Below are 16,026 nucleotides of genomic sequence, written 5' to 3'. Positions count from 1 at the left end.
CTGCCTGCTTTCCTTTAAGCCCTGATGTAAGCCGCTGTTCAGTTAATCAGGCCTCAGAACATTCCTACTGCATTTAAGAGAATGTTGTTACTGAAGAGTTTGTTCTTTTTTTGGTTGAATCAAAAGCCACTTAATGGGATAGTCACTTACTGGGATTCAGCTTTATGGTAAATGTGAGGAATCCTCTAAGCCAGTGTGCGTACATCTGAAGTTAGGATCCTCTAATTACAGAGATTACTTCAGTGGCTTTTTAAATATTCTTCTGAGCTGTGCAGTGTCATTGTGGTGTTCTCATTGATCCTGTTTTTTTAAATATATAGTACCAAAATGCTGTTGACTTATCACAGAGAACAGTTTTTCACCGTAATATTACTTAATGAAAGCTAGTTCTTGGCTAATTGTCTGCAGCTACATTTGCTACAGTATGCACGTGAACAAGTATTGTGAATGCTATGCTCAAGCATCTATAGTAACACCTTTTTTCTTTCTTTTTTTTTTTTTTTTAAATCATCTTTTGTTAGTGGACCTATTGGACCTGAACACATCAAGTGAAATTTTCAAACAGCACAAGTTGAGTCAAAATGACCAGCTGATTGGTGTCCAGGATGTGATCAGCTGCCTCACAACCATCTACAGTGGACTTGAAGAGAAACACAAAGATATGGTGAATGTTCCTCTCTGTGTAGACATGTGTCTTAACTGGCTACTCAATGTATATGATAGGTAAGTAACAAGTCTTTATTCACAGTGTGTATCCCAGGAACTTAATACAGTATTAACAAAGTATAAACCATGGAGGCAGAACTCTGGTGATTTTTGCACATGTGACATGACATATCAAAAATGCTAGACTTATGGGACTGTTGTGTCTCACTTTCTTGAGGAAGTGTCCATGATAATAGAAAAATTATAAAGCCTTGAGATGTTCTTTAATAAAAAGTTATACCTTCTGGTATTTTTGACTTAGTAATGAATGTGCAGTTGCTTATAATGAGATGTTTCTTATGCTATCCTGCTCAGATGCATTGAACTATCATTACACTGCATTTATACTACTACCAAAGAAACATTGAATGGATTTCAAAAATTTGTATCTGAGTAGAGAACTGGATACGCTGCTTTAGCTGTGTTCCTTCTGTAAATGTTCAAAATTGCCCATATTGTCTGCCATTTGTACCAGATCCTATATCTGCTGCAGGTGGGGACAGTTTTGTTATTTATTTTACACTTAGTTACTTGCATGCCATAATCCTGGCGGAGCTCCCTGTCCTGAATCTTCTGTTGCATGGTGGTTCTTCCAATCTCAGCGCTAAAGCCTGTCTCATTCTGGAGGGCCACTGGTGTCATGGCTTGCTTCCAGCACTTTCTGCCTTCTGTCAGTTCTGAATGCTGGTCCTATGTGAGCCACCTGTCCTGGTTGTGACAGTAAAGCTGTATTTCTCTGATCAACTGTGAGTTTGCCTCAAGAATGTTTCAGGATCCTTACAGTAAGAACTTGTGGGTTATACATGTCCATTATTTCCAGAGAGAGGACTGAGCCTCAGAGGACATAAAAAAGTCCACTCCAGCAGCCCCTTATGATTTTGGCCAGCCCTTTCTGAGTCCCCAGACACTTCTTTCTTCTGCTGAATGTGAAACTCTGACCTCTCTGCACTTTGTCAGCCTGCATGACCTACAATCAGTATCCTTTTATTTAGTTGTGGTTTTGAGTCATGAGTTTGTTGCTCATTTTTTTTAGTGGTGTTCACTATTGTCTTCTCCCTTCCATAGTAAAAACTGGGAAAAGACTTGGTTTCTATCAGCTTCTACATCCCATATGATGTATCGATTTACATTGCTTGAGCAACAGCATTTCAGGACTCTTCTGCAGCTGACTAAAGACACAGTAGTGCCATACATGGGGTGGTTGCTTTAGTTTGCCTAATTGGATATATGCTTTAGTTCAGAGTTATACAGAGAATTATAAGTCCAGACTTCCTTTTTCTTCATTTGAAGATGGAAAGAGCAAAATTATTTCTTGAATAATGATAGAAATTCTTATACCTGTCTTTGCAAGAGTTGTTGCCTGTTGATGTATGCAGTACCTTCGCTATGTTCACTCAATCAGTGCCAAATTCTAACAGTTCACAGCTTTTTGCCTTTCCCCTCCCTGCCTCCACCCCTCCCCCCCTACCCCGAGGACTGTGTGCCAGTACTCCTATACTTTAGGGATATTTTATTTTATTGTTATTTTAATTATTGTGGTAGAGGAGAGGGAAGGATGGGACAGAGTACATACAACAACTTATTACTGATGTGCTAACTATGTATTATGCTTTGGAATTTGAATATTGCTCTTTAATATTGTGACATTTCTGTTAGTTGGACTCATCATTACTGCTGGAAAAATTGACAGCCCATCAAACATTGACTGGGACTTCTTATTTTCATTTTGCAGAACTCAATTGCAAATCGAGTAGTAGATCAAGTGGGTTGCTTGACTTATGTTGTTGTTTATTTCAAGTAAGAGGTTTAATAATGTCAGAGAAGTTTTTTTGTAGTTACTGGTTTTGTTGTTGGTTTTGTTTTGTGGGGGTTTTGTTTGGGGTTTTTTTGTTGTTTTTTGGGGGGGTTTTTTGGTTTTGGTTTTTTTGTTTGTTTGTTTTTGGCTTTTCTCCAGATTGATTACAAATCCATTATATTTTCTTCAACTTACCTTTTTTTACTAACTTCAGGTAGAAGTTGGTTGTTTGATCTGCTCATATGTAAAATGCACATAGTAAGCAATGAACCTTTCTTTCAGTAATGTTTCCTGTTGCTCCCATTTGCCTTGATTATTGTGTTGAAAGCTTTAGTGTAGATAATACTTCAATCTGATAAAAGACTTCAATCTTTGGTCAAACTTTGAAAAATAGAAGATGAAGGTTTTCTGAGATAAAATTATCTTTTATAGTGTGTTTCCTTGCTCCCCTTTCAAATGTACTCCAGGAGAAAAAAAAAATGCTGGAAGAATAGGCACCAATTTTAAGCTGGTTTTTGTTTTGTTTTGTTTTTTTAAATTGGCCTTTAGGAAAGAGCTAATTTGTGTCTTGGCATTTCCATTGTTTATTGCATTGGTGTTATACATATACAATGTTTCAAATCATTAAACTGTCTACAAAAAGCATGTTGGTTGCATGCTATTAACCTGAAATTTAATTACCGATTCACAGATTGATGGCAAACTAAGTCGTTCTTCTGACTTACCTACAGATGTCTTTGGCCCTTGAAAAGAATCAGTTTATTTTTAGAAATAGTCTGTTGTGTTCTGGTATTTTTTGACACATCAGGAATGATTCATTCTTCAAGCTGTGTAGAGGAGAGAAACATTAAATTTATTCAGTGGCTTTCACTTCTTCAAGGACTCAAAGGTTGTTCCAGGCAGCAACATCTGCCCTATAAACATTTTCCAAACTTAAAGTTCCTTGGTTTGGTTAGAGATTTATTAAAAATAAATGCATTGCATTTTACAAAGAGAGCTGTGAAGGAAATTGCTCTATGAAATCATTTGACCAGGCCTGTGTTTAAATCATCCAACAGCAATAGCCAGTGGTTATTGTTCTGGACTATATACTGTCAAATTTGCTAAAATCTCCAAACATTATTTATATGATATGAACTGATAGCTTTCAGTACCAATGGAATATTTTAGCGCCCCTTGAAATAAGTTGTTTCAGCTATTTTAATCTGTCATACATAATATAGAATACATGTACTAATTGTGGGTGGTGACTCTTTATTTCAGTCAGAATTACTCAAGAAGAAACTTTCACAGGCACTGTTCTTAATGTCATGCAATGTTTGTCTGACTTCTTGTATTTCAACTTTTAAATTTTCTTGGGTTTTTTGAAGTTAGGATACTTCTGATAATGCCTTCTTTTAAATTGAATTGCTTTGGTACATTAGTCTAAAAGGATATCTATGTTATGGCACTTCTGCTTACATTTTCCATATGATCAAAGCTGTCTTTCATGATCATTCTCTATGGCCCAGTCTTTGCCTGAAGAATTACAACTTTGTTATTTCTTGTTGCACTGGTACACCTGGCAGATTCTAGCACCCTGCTGAGTTAATATCCCAGGCTTTACTAGTGTGTTAATTTCAGCAAAATCTGAACTTCTGAGGAATGAGGAGGATGAGAGACCTGCTCAGTCAGCCTTAACTATATGCCTTGGTTTTGATGGTAGCTGATGGAAGTTTTCTGTGTGCACTCCAATTGCATTCCTTGTGCTGATGATAGTTGTCTTGATTCACAGAGGACTCTGTGGGAGCAGCTTAGCAGGCTGTGATAGTAGTGAGAAGTGCTCTAGGAAGGACATGGCCGTAGAACAGGAAGATGAGCTCCTTTAACTGACTTCTCTGTGGTTGATCATGGAGAGGCAGAGATCTAACAGGCTGCCTTCTGTTGCTGGGTTGTGTAGATAATTGATATCTGCGGTCTGTGGTAGTCCTTAGATGCAATGTCAGTGTTGACTAGCCTTGAGAGCTCTTTGACAAGAGAAGTCTGAACTGAAGTGGGCTCATCATCTTCCTCCTCCAGTTTTCCTTGCTAGTGCCTGATGCTTTTATGCTATTGCCCCACATCCCTGGAGAACATAGGGTTCCTGTGATTTTGGTATTGCTTATCTTGGTTTCTGTTCATTTGTCAGTCATCCTTATGGTGTGTTCCTGTTTGCAATATCTTATACTTAATCTTGTCCTCCGTCTGGCAGCTTTTTCTTATCTGGCTAAGTCCTGTGTGCAGCTGTGCCCATCACTGCCCCTTTGGCATTCACATTGTTCACATTCTTAGGTAAAATACTTATGTATTATGTCTGGCTATGCTATTGCGATACTACAGAATACTTGCATAACGTTGTTAAACAATAGTTTTGTATGCTACTATGCAGCAATCTAATATTAATTATATCCTGATTAGTACATTTACAATTTGCAAGTGTCACAGGCCTCTGTTTTGACTGTGGCACAGACCATGTTGTTTGCCTGTCAAATAAGTTTTGGGTACTAAATCTGTTAGGATATAAGAAAAAGGAATGAATTTTGCATATGATGGTTGCATGATTATGGAAAATTTTTGGAAAGTTTACTAAGCTCATTTTCCTGGAAAGACATACCTGCAGATAATTTAAACCCAGCGTAATGTCTATCATTGAATTTCTGCAGTGTTTGAGCAGAAACAGAAATGTTTGGTTTAGGATTTAGCACACTGTTCTGCAGATGAGATGTTCCTGTAGCCAAGTAGTACTAAACTGTATTATATGAATCCCAAATGCTCCACACAGCTTGCTCCTGATGTAGAAAAGTTGGTATTGTAGTTGTTTCATTTGTTTGGAGTTCAGTTGTTATAGGATTAGCAAGGGAATGGATGGGGTGTAGCTTGTGTCTGTTGCCTCTGTTATCTTTCATCCTCTCCTCTTCTGCATCCTGTAGTTCCAGTATCTCCTGTAGTAAGATGTAGGATAAAAGTGGTCTTCCTTTCTCTTCTGCTACTAGAGCCATTTCTCGCTTACCTTTTTTCCCCTCTCATTTACTTGTCATTGTGCAGTAGTGACAGTCATCAGTTTTTATATAAAGTTGCTTTTTTTTATTCTCTGCAGCTGTGTTGGATCTCTGAAACAGCTGAGTGGTTGCTCTCTACTTGGATGGAGAGTCCAAGCTATGCAACAAAGTTGCATGTGCTCTCAATCCAGCTTCTACTCATGTAGCATGGTACCCTCTTATGCCCTTGACCTTGATCTAGTTAGCTGATTCCCCCACTAAACTAGTCCTCTATATACTTTCAGCGCACTGTCCTACCATGCCTGGAAATTATGCATACCTTTTAACACTTATTTTGGCAGATTTAAAAGTTAAATTACTTCTGGGTTCTGTGCCACCTCTTGACTGGCAGTGGGTGAAGGCATATAGGCCAGAGCCTGCCAGATGCATATGTAGAGACAACAGAATCACCTGAAAAAATAGGGATTTATTTCCTCCTTCCCATCACCTCTCTTTGCTCTCCCTTTCCCCACTAGAACAATAAAATTCCAGTTCGTTTGAGGAAGGAGAAGAATGTCAGAATCACACTGTAAGGTTAATGAATCCTTAGACTTTGTATTGCCTGGGGAAAGAGGGCTCACATATATCCAGAGGGACAAACGGACTTTAGTAAACAAGAAGAGCACTTCTGACAGGCAGCAATAATGGTTTTACTGTGTTTCATTTGAAGATAGGTCAAAGGTCAGTAATGTGCCATTTCAATACTGCCTTTCACTGTTGTATCGATGGAGAATGGACAACTTTTAATAGAGGTATAATGATTCACACTTCCCTTCATCAGGATCAGAGCAAAAAATATCTGAGCTGCTTCAAGCGGTCTTATCAATTAACCTTTTAATGCTTGTATTGCTATAGTGAATCGGAGTGGTGTGCTGGCACTTGATTCTAAATACTTGACCCATAGATTTTTTATTAATTGAAGAATTAAACATTTTCCTGAACTTTCCAGCTGTAAGACCTTGATTTTTAGATGTTATCACACACAGTCCCCTCTGCTCGGGACTGGTGAGACACATCTGGAGTGCTGGGTCCAGTTCTAGGCTCCCCAGGACAAAAGAGACATGGACAAACTGGAATGAGTACAGTGAAGCACCACGAAGATGATTAAGGACTTGAAGTATCTTATGTATCAGGAGAGGTTGAGATCTGGGGCTTTTCAACGCTGACAAGAGATGTTTCAGAGGGATCTCATCAATGTGCATAAATACCTGATGGGAACAGTAGAGAAGATGGAGCCAGGCTTTTCTCAGTGCTGCCCAGTGACAGGACAAGAGGCAGTGGGCACAGACTGAAAATTCTTCTTAAACATATAAGAAAAAGTTGGGGTTTTTTTACTGTGAGGGTGATCAAACAGCTCCATACTTTGCCCAGAGAAGCTGTGCAGTCTCCATTCTTGAAGATACTCAAAACCCAATTTGATATGATGAGGAAATAGCTGGTTTACCTGCCTGAGCAGGGGCATTGATCTAGATGATCTCCAGAAGTTCCTCCCAACCTCAGCTGGACAAATTTAAACCATTGAATTGGAAGTGTCAGTGCTACAGCTACAGGCTGGGGGGTAGGGAAGTCTTGGTTTTGGTGTGGCATTTCTTACTGTGTATATAATTACACTGCTAATAATTATCTGTTTCCAAGAAAAAGGCTAGTGGGAAATATGTCGCTCTTTATGAAAATGTAATATTGCAGGCTTCGTAATTCTTTTTATAGTTTATTGAGAAGATGCTTTTTGTGCAAAGGGAAGTTTTCACAGTCCATATAGCAATCTGCTGAAATCCAGAGAAGTTTGAAGCCTTCGCATATGTGCCCTGACCTGCACAGGGCATATATGTGGCCTGTTAGCTGCTGTTTTTCTGAGCTTATGCCTTTAATAAACAAATGCTGTAGTCAGTCCTGAGTTAAATCAAAGCTGAATTCACCTTTGTTTTTGCATTGAATACAAAGTGAAAACACAGACAGCCCTACACAGAACTTTATCAAGGTTGCAGAATGAGCCATTTACACGTTAAGGTCTGCCAGAATGATGTAGTGTCTGTGATTGAAGGAGGTAATTCAAAGCTAGGATTGAATGTATGAAATAGGTGGCACTTTTATAACATTCCGGAAAATTGGGTCCAGGTTTTCAAGCTAGGCAGTAAAAGTAATGTGTGTTTTTGATTAATTTGGCAATAATTTCTCTGTACCTCTCTTCCAGCTTGTGGATTGGAAAAGATAATACTGTCTAGTCTCACTAGATTGGGTGATGGTTGTGAAGACAAATGCATTAATATTTGTAAGGTGCTTAGCTAATTTACTGAGAGCCCAGGAGTAAATGAATAATTTTGTATTCAGCCCAACATTTGTGAAGTAAATCAGACAGCAGACCATATGTTGAATAGATAGGACAGAAAGAGATATCTAATAACCACTCCAGAAGTAAAGGATATATCACTTTTGCATGGCAGAAGGGACCAAAGTAATGTTTGTGGTGGTACTGGTGAAACATCCAGATAACTTTAAATGCAGGGTTTGTGTATAATATATACAGTTTAACTACTATTCTCATTATATTTTTTTTTTTTTTAATTTTTTTTTTTGCCTTGTCTCATCTAAAGACAAATTGCACGGTTTTTGGTCTTTGAAAAAAGAAATCATCAGATCTTTTAAGAACGTGTTTCTGCACTGATATTTTGAACTTTAAAATTGTCCTTTTCCATGTGCCCTGGGTTTGTTGCTTTTTTGTACTTTTTTGTATTTTTTTAGTACTTTTTTGAACAGTGTTTGTATTGCAGGTTTAAAATCACTTGCTTTTGTAACCACTTACCTGTTCTCAAGTTGCTTAAGGCTTGATGTGTGGTGGCTTGGGTTTGGGTTTTTTGTTTGGGTTTTTTTTTTTGACATTGGACAAGATGAACCTGCAGTCACATTGCTTAAAAATAACAACAGCTCCACATTATTTAATTCCTGCATGTGATTGTCTGTTTATGTACTGGTACACATGTATATTAGAGCATTTTAAACATAAAAGGAAAAAATGAAGTGAAAACAATGAATTACCGTGATATGAATACATGGTTTTATTTTGCAGTCCTTGTGTTTCGGACTGCGTAATAGGCTTTCCTGCTGTGTGCTTGTATGTTTTTTCTCTGTATTCCACATTATTAAATCATGTTGAGAGCTTTACAGAGCTAAATGTCTGCCCTTTTGGAGTAATACCAACTGTTTTGACATGTAAACCACTTAGAAGGCAAACTGAGCTTTTTTAAGGGAAGAATTCTTTATTTATTTGTAGTGTTAATTTGTTTTGAGATTTGAAGTCTATTTGAAGTAGAGCTCACCAACGCCTTTGCATTTTTTAATAAACTTGAGTTGGAATGAAATAAAATTAAACTGTATTAAATTCTTATCTTTCTCATTTCAGTGGCCGAACTGGAAAAATTCGAGTGCAGTCCCTGAAAATTGGCTTGATGTCTCTTTCTAAGGGCCTTCTGGAAGAGAAATACAGATGTAAGGAAGAATGTGTTTTATAAAATGCTTACTTTATGTAATTAAGTTATGCAGTATGACAAAACACATTGTAGCAAAATTTGTAGTAAAACATTTCTCATGCCTGTAGCAAGACAGTTTTCTTATAAGTAAAATAGCATTGCTGTTTTCATTATCATCAGTGAGAGAGAAAGTAGGATTTATATCCTGACTGGAAAGTATTCATGTCAATTATGCAGTGTCTAATGCATGTTAGTGCTCTCCCCAAAAGCAAGGAGAATGTAGCGTGTGGAAGCTGCAGAAGTATTCTCTTTGAGTGATTCTAGTCTCTTTTTTGTGTGTGTATATTTTGCTTAGGGAAAAATCAAGCAAGTCAGTGTTGGTTGTGTTTGATAAAGCATCAAAATCCAGCAGCTGTATTTTGTGATTTATAGGAATGATGATCTGAACTCTGAAATTAGTTTTCCAGTATACATGCTTTCTGCTAGAATTGTACCATGAAAGTTTAGATTATGTTAAGTAATTTTGCAAGCTTGAGAAATTCTGAGTAGTATAAAAATAGTTCACAAAAATAATTGTAGGAGCTGAAGCGAATTGAGTAACGTTGTGGCAAACTCCCCTGACAAATACAGAACAAGAGATTTAACACTATGTAAGAGCATCCTAGATGGACAGTTACATACTATCCACATCATCTTAAAATTGCTATTCTTTGCAGTAGTTACTTGGCACATTTTGTAAACACGTGTAAAAGATATAGCAACTGTGTACCATTGGAGCTCTGCAACAAGTTTAGCTTTCCTTAGAAGCATTTGTAGGTAATCTTGGCTATTAATATTGAGCAAAAGTACAGGTATCTTATGCATAAGAACATAATTTGGCCATCTGACTGGCATACTGAGCCTTTGGGGTTTTTAGTTGCTTTATGTCATTTGACATATCTGTGAATAAATCCATAATTAAAAGAGCTTGGCAGAAATACCTTTGTTCAGTAATGACAATTCAGGCAGTAATCTGCCATTTGGTGTGAAATAAAAAAATTTCATAAAATACAGGAGTGAGGTTGTGGATAACAGAATGATAACATGCAAAAAGATGGCTCAAAGATGGCTCGAACCCCAAACCTGTGAATAAACTCAGTAAATTGCTATCAGTAACGAATTAATATACTTACAGTCACTGAATACAGGTACTGAAGCAGAACAAGGAAATTACAAGGTCAGATTCATTTTTATGTTGTTGCTTTGTGTCTAGTAGTAAAGTAAAAATGGTGGTTGCAGTTTTGTATAATCTGTGTTAACACGGGATGGTCTTTTTCCTGAAGATTGCTGTGACAAGCCCTAAAAAATTGTACAGAAAAAGTCACAGGAGCCTTTTGTACCAAGTGATCATAACTTCAACCTGAAATACATCTGAAATTGAAATGGTTCCTCGGCTTCTGAAAGTGGAGGATTAATAGTCAGATAAAGCATCCTTTTTTTATAATAACTTTTGATCAGTGGGCCAGGCTTTGATCAGAAAGAAATTTTGCCAAAGGATAAAGGAAGTAATGGTGTCAGGTACTGATTGGTGGCTTTGCAGTCAGCATTTTGGGGTCCTCTGGCACAAGCTGTGTCACAGACTGATATTTGGTGTGAACCCTCTTGTTTGTTTTGATTTTGTCAAAAATCAAAACTACTACCTTCTGCTGACCTACTGTTGAGAGAAATTTTCTCATATCATAGAATCAACCAGGTTGGAAAAGACTTTTAAGATCAAGTCCAACCATTTTAGGTCTTCAAGAGAAAACCATAATGGAAATGCTAAGTGTTTTCAAAAAAGTAAGTCACTTGGAAGGAAGAGCAATATCCCCAGATATGGGTGCTTAATACAAATTTTTAACCACTCAATTTTAGCGGTCTCAAATGTTCTAGGAAGGTAAAAGCTAATCATATCAGCAACTGTTTGCAACAGTAAAAAGCTTAATTTGTGTGTGTGATTATTCACAGCAGGTTTTATGCCTAGTCACGCAATCAGGAGACAAATGATGTCTTGGAGAGGATGGATTTCCTGAGGGACAGCAGGAATTCTATTCTTCCCTCTCTTTTCTTTAGCTTTAGAGGTGGAGAGATGTCATATTACTGTGTAATAACTGGGAATACATTTCCCAGTGCATTCCCATCTTACCTGGGCTCATTTTTAATCCAGAAAGCCCAGACTGACAGCAGAAACAGAAAACACATGTGGAGTTTTATTTCACATATTTTGTGAATAGATTTGTAGATTTTTGGGTCATATAATTTACTGCGTCAAAAATGTAGAATTTGAGGTGAAAAAGAGGGCTACTTCAAGTAGCCAAATCTCAGCTGTAAAGCAATTCAGTTATTAAGTGATGTAGAACATCCTTGAAGTGTAATTTTTTTACTGTTATGTTTTTGTTCTTAATTTTCAAACCATTTGGAACTAACACTGTGATAGTAAAAAGAAAAAAAAAAAGAATGTGGATCCTATCTTTTAACAATGCCACATAAAATGTGTATTGTGGACATTTCACTACTATCTTATTACCATTTTTGAAGGAATCTAATAAACTTCTTATTTCAAGTATCTCCTTCTACACCAGCCAGTTCAGTACATTTTTACAGGTTTTTGCAGTTTAAATCTCATTGGCTGTCATCCTTGAAATAGAAGTGTGAGGATGAATTTAATGTAAGATTAACTGATTATTTTTACTTTTTTCTTGTTTCTGGTTTTTTTGCTACGGCTCAGGTCTGAATAATCTTTTCTTTCACTTCCCCCATCATTGTTTTTGTCCTTTTGGTAGAGTCCCATATACAATTTAACATTTATATCAATGTATTTTATATGTAAACTCATGTATGTATGTACATATTAACAAACACCATTTAAAATAGTTTCTGGCTTCTGACGTTGCTGGTGGGTGACATATGAGGTTCCTTTTCCCACTGACATGAGTACGTTTGGGTGCTTCCTGTCAGAGCTAAACCAAACCTCCTTCCATATGCCTGCCACTTGAGAGCTGCTCTCACCATGCCTCCTTGGCCAGGGAATATCTTGTGGGGTAATTTAAGGAGGTAGGACAGAAAGCAAAAATATTTCAGCTTTCCATACCTTTAGCCTAGGAGCTTCTGCTCCTGTGTGTCACATCAAAGGCATTGAGGGTTCTTGGAAAAGACGATACCATCCATGAACTCCTTTGCACGTGAATGCTCACTAGTTATGGCACAGCTGCTGCCAGTGTTAAGTTTTATTTGTTTTTTAAGTCGAGTGTTTTGGCAGAGTTTGAGCTTTTCAAAGGTATTTGATTTCCTACTTAGATCAACCCTAGCTAATCACTTTGCCTATTTCCTCTCCTGCCATGTGATTTTTGTCTCCTTTTACTACCTCCCCAATCAACCCAAGTTTTAGGGCTTAGGAAATTACTTCATCTTCCTCCCAGCTAAAGCAGTTAATGAATTATTTTTCTTTTAGTGCCTGTTTCTGCTATACAGTAATGCAAACAGAAAGAATGAAACGGGCATTTTTAATTTTTTTTTTTTAATCCTGTCAGGTTTTTTAAACTGATGCTTAGAAACTGGAAAACTATCCCAACCGCAGCTGAAGAAGCTAGCCAGGACCTGGGTTTGCCAGATGAGCCTGCAGCTGTGCAGTACTTGTTCTGTCACTGCTGTTGTCTGTGGGTTTTTTTCCTCACCACTGAGTACTGAAAATGCTGTAGAATTTGTTTCATTGGTCAAGAAAAGGGTTTGAAAAATAAAAGAACCTCTAAAACTTAATTCAGTCATCTGGATTTCTCTTTTGTGAAAATCCTGTCTTCTGCCTCAGCCTCCTTTGTCAAGATAAAAAGTATGACCAGACTTTCTGAAGCACACTGGCAAAGCTTGACTATTGCTCCAAATGAAAGGCAAACCAATTTACACAGTGTAATAAAAGAATTTCTCTTGAGTGTTTCTGAACAAAGCTTGTCTGTTTTGCAATCAGAAGTGCAGTCAGACTGAATTTTCAACTTTCATATATTTCTAATCTATTAATGGTTATTCTGGTGGGAAACATGAAAAGTAGGGGGATAGTATATTTTTTTTCTTCTTATAAGATTACTTGGAGCTTTGATCCAAGCCAGCCAATGAGTACAATGGTATATATGGAAATTAAATGAGCCAGTGTCTCTTGTTGGTGTTGCAGATCTCTTCAAGGAGGTGGCAGGCCCCACAGAAATGTGTGACCAGAGGCAGCTGGGCCTGCTGCTTCACGATGCTATCCAGATCCCACGGCAGCTTGGGGAAGTGGCAGCCTTTGGTGGCAGCAACATTGAACCTAGCGTGCGCAGCTGCTTCCAACAGGTAAGATAACAAAGACCCTCATGTAAAAAAAACCCCTCTCCCTGAAGTCTGAAGATTCACTTTCACATGCTGTAAAAATAAGAGATGAATTTAAAAACATCCACTGAGTTTTTGAACAGAAATGAATATGCTTCTGCAACTAAATGTAGGAAGTTATTGAGAAAATGCAGCTGTTAGAGGTGGTTTATGGTTTAGGAGAGGATCAAACAAATTACATTTATCAAAAAAATATATAAATCTTTGTGGTTTTGACAATATTGGCTGCTCTAAAAGCTGTTAAAAGAAATTGTAGCAGCCAATTATCCCACTTTGCATCATTCAAAGCAACCTGATAATGTGAGAACAATGTGCTTTTCCTTGCAGGAACAAGACATGATCTCAGCAGAAGAAGATGATGTTGATAGAAATTTTTGTCCTTATACATCAGGAAATTATTTAGCATTATTTTACTGACAAAAGAGCTTGCAGTTGCATGAAACTTCATGCGTAGTCTTTTATATATTGTGACCCTTTATGCAGCAAATCAGAACATGGAATAAAGCTGTCTTACAGCCTGCTGTTTAGCTCCACACTACATGCAGGGGGTTAATTAGGCTGCAAGGAGTGTCTGTCTGTTTAAAGAAGATGGCAATGAAAAAGGAGATGTGATGGAATACAACCCAACTCAGACCTTGTCAGGGATGCCTAAGGCTCTGACTGTTTCTTAGTGATAACTATACTGCTTGAGTGTGTTATTTCTGTGAAAGTGGCTGCTTTGAGTATTGTCAGAAATTATGCATGGATTAAAAATTCACTGTGGCATATATAAAACTACTGACTTTAATATTTCTGATTTTATTGAATCAAGCACTATATGTTATAGTGAACTTTTAGAGCATTTTTCTTCTGACATTCTTTTGTAGACATTTCTACATTTTCAGTGCATTGAAAAATTCAGTTGTGCTTTTTTCTTTTTCAGAAGTGTTAGATTCACTTCTGAACTCTGAAATGACTGGAATTGGAAGAGTGTTTGTCCAGATAATGAATAATTTGGTAGATACTTGTGGAAGTTGGTTTCACCAATTAACCATGTAAAACTTCCCCTGAGGTTTTAACATTTCTGCTTCAGAGAATAAGGGATGGTACTTGATGTATCTATCACTGGCCTCAAGTGGTTCAAGTCATACTGAAATAAATTATTCATTTGCTAGTGGCAGGCTTTTTCTGTCACAGAGGAATGATCTTTATATCTCTCAAGGATCTGCCCCATCTCCCATGCTGTTCAATTATGGGTAAGGGACACTAGGAAGGTAGTGTTTAAATACTTTATGTGATATTATGATTATACTCATGATAAAGTTGCATCCTTCATCTCACATGAATAGCTCAAGTTCAGTCTCTGGTCATTAAGAGAGCATAGAGAAAGGTTGCAGCTGCATGACAGTCATCTCAGACTAGTGAAAAAAATGGGTGTTTTGCTGGTGGGGACGTCAGTGGGGGGTTTGTTTTGGTTTGGTTTGGTTTAGGTTTTTTTCATGCCACTCCCTCTTACTGGCAAAGTTTACTTGAACTATGAATAGGTTAAGAAGCCTAATGTTGCTTCTTGTCATGTGTTAACATTTAAGAATAACTTTCATTTTGTGTTCTATTACTTCCAGTGAGCTCAGAAAGATGATGTCTGTTCTTATTGCTGACAATATATCACAAATGCATTTGTGAATATAACACCTTTACAGGTAGCCTCCTGCAGTGGTTGCAACTTAAAAAGAATATGGAATCATGTTTGCTTCTTAAAACAATCATGCTGATACTTTAGCTGTGCCATATTCTTGCAGTGATTTCCTATAAGTGGCAAATTTCTTTCTCATTATTTATTTATGTACCTGTTTATTTTTGTGGGCTTTTTTAATGTACTATCTTGAAAGAATACTGTGGGCTCAAACCATTAAAAAAAAAAAGAAATTGCATGAGTCTCATGGCAATTAGTAGACTTTACTGACTTTTAGCAGCCTGGCATCGATCCTAACTCAAAAGACAACCTGTCTGAACTGCAGAAAATTCTTCCCTTTCGTGCTCCCTTACTTCTTTCTCAATTCCTTTCCTTTCAAAGATGGCTTTACTATGGACTTCATTACTCCTTTAATATGTGCTCCATCTTTGTTACCATCTGTCTACTCTATCACAGCCACATCTGTTTAGTGCTCTATAGTCTTACTAACTCGTTTTCTTTATTTGAATTTTCATTGAGGATTTTTCTTGTATCCTGTAGCTGTTTTTACATTAACGTGGCACGGAAAGGATTGACGCAGGTAGTTTGGGTTTGGTTTTGGTTTTTTCATGTAGTTGAATTCGAAGGAAAACCTGCTTGTGTGTGTTGTTTGGTTTTGTTGTTGTTGTGCTTTTTTAAATTTGAATGTGCGGTTGTTTTTTGTTTTTTCTCTCCACAGAACCACAATAAGCCAGAAATAACTGTAAAGCAATTTATAGATTGGATGCGCTTAGAGCCACAGTCTATGGTATGGCTACCAGTTCTACACCGCGTGGCAGCTGCAGAAACAGCAAAACACCAGGCCAAGTGTAACATCTGTAAAGAGTGTCCAATTGTTGGCTTTAGGTAAGAGGAGAGGAATTGGGTGCAAAATTTCTCTGAAAATAGCCACACTTTTAAGTCTTTCAACAGGTACAATTC

General features: G+C 37.4%; 1 protein-coding gene across 9 annotated transcripts in view; it reads left to right on the top strand.

The window, feature by feature from the left end:
* UTRN (utrophin) overlaps positions 1-16,026 on the top strand; it is a 374,126-nt gene that overhangs the window by 320,884 nt on the left and 37,216 nt on the right. For all 9 annotated transcript variants that reach the window (XM_030500119.1, XM_030500120.1, XM_030500121.1 and 6 more), the window contains 4 exons: positions 522-723; positions 8,954-9,039; positions 13,201-13,358; positions 15,785-15,951. In XM_030500119.1, the coding sequence (XP_030355979.1) occupies positions 522-723; positions 8,954-9,039; positions 13,201-13,358; positions 15,785-15,951 (613 nt within the window). The remainder of the gene's footprint in view (positions 1-521; positions 724-8,953; positions 9,040-13,200; positions 13,359-15,784; positions 15,952-16,026) is intronic.

The sequence above is a fragment of the Strigops habroptila genome, chromosome 10 (genome assembly GCF_004027225.2).
Source record: "Strigops habroptila isolate Jane chromosome 10, bStrHab1.2.pri, whole genome shotgun sequence".
In the NCBI taxonomy this organism is placed as follows: domain Eukaryota; kingdom Metazoa; phylum Chordata; class Aves; order Psittaciformes; family Psittacidae; genus Strigops; species Strigops habroptila.
The sequence above is the reverse complement of the archived record's forward strand: the minus strand, read 5'-3'. Positions and strand labels throughout refer to the sequence as shown.